The 7,276-nt window shown below is 38.6% G+C and overlaps 1 protein-coding gene across 1 annotated transcript; it reads left to right on the top strand.

Moving 5' to 3' along the window:
* The first annotated feature begins 967 nt into the window (after positions 1–967).
* LOC140224718 (uncharacterized) lies at positions 968–6,901 on the top strand. The gene is made up of 3 exons (XM_072301107.1): positions 968–1,204; positions 3,387–3,852; positions 4,933–6,901. The coding sequence occupies exons 1-3, from the start codon at positions 983–985 to the stop codon at positions 5,034–5,036; spliced, it is 792 nt and encodes a 263-aa protein (XP_072157208.1). The 5' UTR covers positions 968–982; the 3' UTR covers positions 5,037–6,901.
* The last annotated feature ends 375 nt before the right edge of the window (positions 6,902–7,276 follow it).

Genomic DNA, 7,276 nt, shown 5'->3' with positions numbered 1-7,276 from the left:
TCATATCTTTGCTGTCAGAGTGCGCATATGCTGTATGCTTAATTTCATTGAAAAACAAGGGAGCTAGAGCGGGAAATACGAACGCAAGGCGCAGCACGAGAATACTCGGGCGTGGTCTGTGACGGTGGCTTGCCACAACCCGAGTATTCTCGGGCGTGGTACTCAAAGGGTTAATGACTTCATGTGAGAAAGCCATTTTAACACAGGAGGTATTGTCAGTGAAGTCTGCGCTTGTTTTCACCCAGTCAGCAAGCAACTGGGATGTAGTTTTTCAACAGCGGTCAAGGATTGAAGACTCCCTAACCGAGCTGCTGCCAAACCTCGATTGCTAACGGACAACTGTATTGCAACTGCATTCGATAATAATTGTTACTCCAGGACACTGACTGTTAGGAACAAAATTAAGTTGCAGAACTTGTTCCTAGTTAATTCAGAATCACCGTAAATCTCAAACCCCCCTAGTATTCCAAAGCTTAAGGTGATTCATCAAGCCCTCTGACATGGCCAAATTGGCACCTGGGGTATGGCATCGATTTGGCCTTCAATCTTGGCAGATTTTGAATTATAGCCATTGAAAGGGCGATAGCTGCTGCGCATGAGCCGGAAGAATAATTTTAAATAAAAACATCGGCAACCATAGTGAAATGAAAGCAGATTCTTGTTTTGGAAATCCCTTGTGTTCTATACAGAGATCCATGATCGTATCGAATGTGACAGTTTTTTCCTTACATGATTCTGCTTTTATTTCTCTAAGTTTGCTAATTTTATTTTATTTAAATGATTCTTTAGTTTGGTGTGCAGCGGCTATCATCATATTTTTGGACTTAAAATTCCAAATCTGCTAAGATTTTTGGTCTAACGATGCGATATACTGAATGCCTCTTCAACCACGTCAGAGAACTTATCGAATCACCTTAATAGATCATAAAGCACTTGAAGAGTGATTCTCTAACCAAACCAAATTTTTTGCTCAACATTCTAAATGATTGGTTTTTTGTTTCAGGATAACCCATGTCAGCATCCTGTGATCATATTTAGGAATGTCAAATTTGATGACTTAGATGCCCTAGTCAACTTTATGTATCAGGGTGAAGTTAATGTGCTGCAAGACCAACTTGCATCATTCCTCACCACAGCCGAGTTATTAGAAGTTCAAGGTCTAACCGATGGCGGTAACAACCCTGAAGAAGAAGAAGAACCAGAGGTAAGGATCTCTCAAATCTGAACTTCCATTGTGCCCTCTTGCGTTAGCTTTTAAGGGAAGCGATTTTATTGAGACGCCTTGGATACTTGGAAATCCAATCGATGAAGCAAGTGACAGGTCGCTGAAATAATATCAAGCTTTCTGCAGTGTTGCCACAGTCAAGGAAAATAGGAATATGTAAAGTGTGAGGGGAAAATAATAGAGACAGTTTCCAATTTGGTCTTTTTAATTTTCTGGCTCATCTGCTATTGCCAGGGAAATTCATCTCCTTAATTCTGTGGCAACACTGTTTCTGTTGCTTTGGAGCTCCTCTTTGAAACGAAATTTTGATTTTAAACTGGTTGAAAGCTTGCAAGGAGAGAGCGTTATTAGCATTGACGTATAATACAATCTTAGACCGCGCATTAAGAAATTTCGGCGAGACAACAGGCAACCCGGATTGCAATCTGCGCTGAGGCAATGGAAATTCCAGTCTTGCCTTTGCCTGGCACGCTTCGTATATCCGGCTGTATCAACTAAGCTGTAGGCGCGGCTTTGTCCAGATTTACCCCCCTAGCTGTCGTACCTCCCCCCCCCCCCATTAAATAGAGCCTAGCGTGCAGTCTAGATTGTGTTAAAACTTAATGGTTATTAGAGTTTCCAAGGTTCGGGAAATTTCATAGAAATTATCTCTCTAACTTCCAACGCTTCACATCTTTCTCTTAATGCACGGTGTCTTGGACTGGGAAACTCGTGCATTCATCATTTAATGGGAAATTTCAGGGAATCAGTTTCAGAAACAGGGAATCTCCGCTACAGTACTTAGTTATTGTTGACAAATAAATGGGCCTGTTGCTAAGTTTTGCTAGAGCAAAACCAAGAGTTGTTTCTCATAGATAATGCCTCAATAATCATGATGAGCGCTTCGGCCAAGTCTGAAATGCACTCATAACTTCACAATCTGCATAAGATATGTGCGGTTTTTTGAGCCTCCTGCTTCTAAAACGATACTAAGACATGGGTGAACATTTTGTTGGAGGAGTCGTTTCATCGTCAGTAGTATTCATCATGGCCGACGCCAATTCGTCAAAACACAGGTGATGGGACGAGATAACACCTGAACACGATTAGACCTGATAACTATCTGAGTGTTTACGTTCATATTCTCCTCGCCTGTCTTGATTGACCTTAAACTTTCTTCGAATTATGCGCCGAACTGCGGAAGCGTCGGCCATAATGAACATTGCCAACGATGGAGCGACTCCTCCAACAGAATGTTCTTCTGTGCTGTAGTACCATTTTTGAAGTGGGAAACTCCAAAAAACGCAAATTTCCTATGCAGATTGTGAAGTTATGAGTGCAATTCAGACTTTTCCAATTCCCCCATCGTGATTTTTGAGGCATCTATAGGAAACAACTCCTATTTTTGCCCTGGCAAAAGTTTGCGACAGGCCCATCGTGTCAAAAAAATGTCAAGTACCCTGTGCTATTAAGGCTTATACCTTAGCCTTAATTGGACCGCGTTCAGCAGGGAGGAACCAAGCCACTTCAGCTATCGCTCAAGTTTTTCACTAACATTTTTACAAGAAAATGGGAGTGGGGTTTTTGTGCAAACTTTAGTTAAATTTCTGCACAATACCAAGCAAATTCCGTAAAATTTCCATAGGAAGCTGCACAAACGTCTACGCGTAAATAAATTAAATTAACCTGTCAAATTTGTCTATAATTGTCATGGCTTGGTTCCTTCTTGCTTATCGCAGTCAAATGGTTGTTCTAATGAATATCAGAGATGATTCTTCTTATCAGCAGAATGAAAGCTTATTTTGGTGATAAGTTACCTCTTAAATCGGAATCATTTAATGAAAAATATGATTAAGTGCCCAAGAATTGGCTGAAAGACAATGTAAAATCGATATTCACAGCTGAAATTCCTAAGGGTTGTGTCGTTTGTCCCAAGAATATCCTGAGCAAGCGGGAGAAAACTTGGATTTCTTATTGGGGAATGGACTCCTACAAATTGGGAATGAGCATGACCTAGAATTCTAGACACCATGGTGTAAGGAGAGTTGTAGGCCTGTGAAATATCTACATTATTTCATGGAAATTTCCAATTTTCCACATCTTCATCCTATTTCATGCCACTGTGTTAGTGTAGGTTTTGTCAGGCCTTCAAGTTTCACTAATTTTTCTTTTTTTGTTTCAGACTGAACAACCACCTCCACCACCCGTCCAGCATAGAGAATTTAGGCCAGAAAAACGTAGAAGTGTACCACAATCAAATAACCAAACCATGTCACCTGTGTCTTTCATTCCTATTAACAAGAGGCCAGAGTCTCCGCCCCAAAAGAGGAGAAAATTTGTTTCTAGCACTAGCAGTGTACAATCGGGTGATAAAGACTTAGAATCTAGGAGGCCAATGCAACAGCAGCAGCATCCTAGTCCAGATCCTGTGGAAGTCATTCCTGTAGTTCCTAATGTTAAAGTAGAGAAACCAGACTATTACGATGGCGACCAAGGCGGTGGCGATTATAGTGATAACCTTCATACCTCAAACTCTAATCAAGAATTACCTGAAATGTTAGAACATGGCCAAATAGAATCGAAGCAAGAAGCTGTTGATATTTACGAAGACTCAGACTCCTCACATGTCGAAGGACTGTCGGACCTAAGTAAGTCATGTTTTTACCGCAATTTTTCTGCCTGACATTTATGATTCATGCAAACACTTGAAAGCTCTCGATTCCCTGTCTTTCATTTTCTTATTCTGAAGCACTAATATCCAAAATCTGTAATCATACCTCAAGCATTGTTGTGAGAAAAGTCATCCTATTTTGATTCATGATAAAATCATCGTGTTCAACTTTTCACAACTCGCTGAGTTGTTGCAGTCATCCACATCTATCTGAAACCATTGTGACTTGATTCTGCAAATTGTAACTTCAATTTCTGACTCACTCTTAAGAACCATGTATATATGTAGGGGAGCCAGAAATTGTAGTTTGGAATTGCAAAATTCAGTTCATTTTATCCTGTCACAAAATAGGAATTTGACTGTGGAAACTTGAAAATACAACTTCAACTAAGACAAATGAAAGCAAACATTTGTTAGATCTCATCATTCCTTACCGTTTATTTTAGAGTTCACTACAATTTATCATGATAATTTTTGACTTGAGCCTAGCTTCTTATATTCGATTTTCGAGACCTAGGAGGGATAGAAGGTGTTCCAGCCAAAGATTCATCTTTCATAGATTTCAATATGCATTATTCTCGCTCTGTTCGGTTGTAACATGGTTAATCTAATGGAGCACAGCCTCAGTTTGATACAAATTCATTTCTCACTGAAAGTGGTATTATAGTGTCAACAGGCAACGTGATCACTCAGATCTGAATCACTAAATACAAAAAGGGCACATGTCCAGAAAACCAAATTGTTCAGGAGACACAGAAAACTGTTCATTTTGTGGTAGATATTTTTTGGAAAGTCGTTATGTTTAAAAGAAAAAACCGGCGCTCTGCTTCGCCCTGCGCTGGTATTTTTAAACATTACGACTTTCCGAAAAATATCTACCACGAAATAAACAGTTTTTTGTGTCTCCTGAACAACTTGGTTTTCTGGAAATGTGCCCTTTTTGTATTTAGTGATTCATCTATTCTTGACCTCTCATGCCTGTATCAAGGTAATTGATAGTAAGTGGTAAAATCAGCCAAGTCCAAGTCTTTAACTTTGTTGTATTTATTTGTTTCAGATCAAATCCTGAACAAACCCGGAACCAGTGTAGAATCAGTGTCACAAGAATCCTTACATGGTAAGAATAATGTATCCATTGCGTTCCCCTTGCCAGTCAACTGAGAGAGAGCTCCTCTGACTCATTTTCTTGCCGCACGTTAATATTGAATGAATTTTAAATTTTTCTGAAACTGAACTTGGTGTCCTTTTTATTTAGCACTCCAATGAAATTTATTGAATAACTATCCATGATACATGTGAGTTTATGGCTTGAGATGATGAAAGATGGGCTCTCTCATTCTAACGTAGTAGTCTATAAGCGAGCAATCATTACAAACTCAGTAGATCAGCAATTTTAGTTCCGAATTGAATTTATGAAAAATTTCTTCTGAATTTTTCATGATTTTTTTAAGTGATATCACACTGAATAATTTTCTAGTATTGCTGGCTCGCCACTGTGTTGTAATCACACCCTTATTTTTCTTACCAGTACTTCAAAATGGCATGATAAATTTTGGGTCGCAGAAACTTAAATTTAAACTAGTTCTTGCCATGCCTTCATAATATTCTTCAAACATCAAAATTTTGAATGGCCGTAAGCCAGAAATTTCCAATGGAGAAATTCTTAATTATTTAAGTCCTTTCTGCATCCTTTCAAACGAAACCGTTTTAATGTAATGTGGTCCTTTTTAGCCGGTCCTCTTTTTGTCAATTCTGCCTTCAATTTAATTCTTGGCTCTAGGAATCCTGCCGAGTTTCTATGCTCCAATTTCCTTTGATTTATGAGCCTCAAATCTTATGAAATTTTCTGTTAACTTAAATAATCCCTCAAGGCTCCTTTTCTAAAAGAGAGCCTAGGGATTGTATCCTGAATCCTTAATTCCGTGGAATAACTCAGATTGAGACAGATATTGGCGCTTTCAAGTGTTGGTCAACTGTTGCATGAACATTATTCCCATGCAGCCAAATGTGACATTAAAAGAACAATTATTTTATCTTTTCCAAGAATGGCAATCTATCTGAATTCAACCTATTTTCTAGACATTTTGTATACTATCTGGTAAAATTTGGCTGCACTGGCTTGCTTTTGCAACTTTTGCATCACTGCTGGTTTGTGTTCTCATGATTTATTATTCTACACTCCTCGCCTATTTTATTTCATTATATTATCAGTCAGTTTTCGCATCATTTCTGATAGAGTTACTGTTGGAAAGGAGATTTTCATCTCATTAATGCGAGAAAAGGTTGAATGTCCCTCCCCCTATCTAGTCTTATTTTAATATAGAAATAGGCTCATATCTCTTGGATATTGTTGTATAGTTGTTGGAGAAGGTTCTTTAAGCCTCGAGTCCTGACATAAGAGTAAGGATCTGCTGCTGACGAGCACATTCATTTAATTTGTATGAATGTCTTCACATGTATCAATTTTTATGTTTTTGTTTGCATTTCTTATGTCTTCAAATTCCCTTTAGACTTTTCTTCCCTTCATAATTTTCCTCTTCTAGGCACTTAACTAATATTGTCATGTAACTTGTCCTAACAGTTGAGTAATTAGTTCGTAATTTCGGTGCAGGGTATTTATGATCAAACTTCTGTCTTGTGTCATCTTTTCTCCCATCTCACTTGATTCCCCCCTCCCGTCTTAGCATGCAAAATGCTCCTCTTACAGGGGAGTTTCTATCTCTGCTCTTTCAGTTTACATGAATTTATCGCTGAAAATCTGGTAACATCGTAGCGCGTAAAGTAAACCTCTGTTCGGCATCCAGTGATACATGTAGGTTTTACAAGCTGAACTTCCTTTCACCTTAGCTCAGTATGATTTTGCACTACTGTGTCTATTAATCTTTTTCCAAGCCTTACCTGAGGTGTTTAGAATTCAAGCTTTTTGAAGTGGGTCCCTAGTTTCTTTCAACCGCAAAGCTAATTCCTCTTAGCGCCTCTTTGTTTAGCAGTTTAAGATTAGAATTAAATTTCTCCCTAGGATATCAGTCAGTGCTTTTAGAGACATTTTATTTTGGTTTTCTCCCCCTTCAGACCCCTCCAGCTTCTCTATTTTCTCCAAAACCTGAGACCGTGAAATTTCAAATATTTTCATAATTTTATTCACCATTCCACTTAGTTGCTGCTATTATGGTAAGTATGGCACAAACCGTATCAACATCTTGCACTCCCAGTCCCTAGAAATCCGTTTGTTCATTCTCTCCTCATCCCGTACTTCTTGTCTCTTGTTACCCTTCCTATTTTCAAATTTTAGAGTTCATCTTATCACATAATGGTGAGATTGTTTTAGGAAAGCAAAACGGTAAGGTAATTTAAAGTCTTTCTTTGGCAATCTCGTAAATACTGTGAAGAGATGGGCTCCT

Source organism: Bemisia tabaci, chromosome 5 (genome assembly GCF_918797505.1).
Source record: "Bemisia tabaci chromosome 5, PGI_BMITA_v3".
In the NCBI taxonomy this organism is placed as follows: domain Eukaryota; kingdom Metazoa; phylum Arthropoda; class Insecta; order Hemiptera; family Aleyrodidae; genus Bemisia; species Bemisia tabaci.
Note: the sequence above shows the minus strand (reverse complement) of the source record. Positions and strands in the feature narration are given on the sequence as shown.

What these genes read in the sequence shown, in the direction of transcription:
- LOC140224718 (XM_072301107.1), top strand. Translation starts at nt 983, where the DNA reads ATGATTGGTTTTTTGTTTCAGGATAACCCATGTCAGCATCCTGTGATC. An exon ending in AAGAAGAAGAAGAACCAGAG is followed by an intron (nt 1,205 to 3,386) that starts GTAAGGATCTCT and finishes TTTTTGTTTCAG; the next exon opens with ACTGAACAACCACCTCCACC. An exon ending in CGAAGGACTGTCGGACCTAA is followed by an intron (nt 3,853 to 4,932) that starts GTAAGTCATGTT and finishes TATTTGTTTCAG; the next exon opens with ATCAAATCCTGAACAAACCC.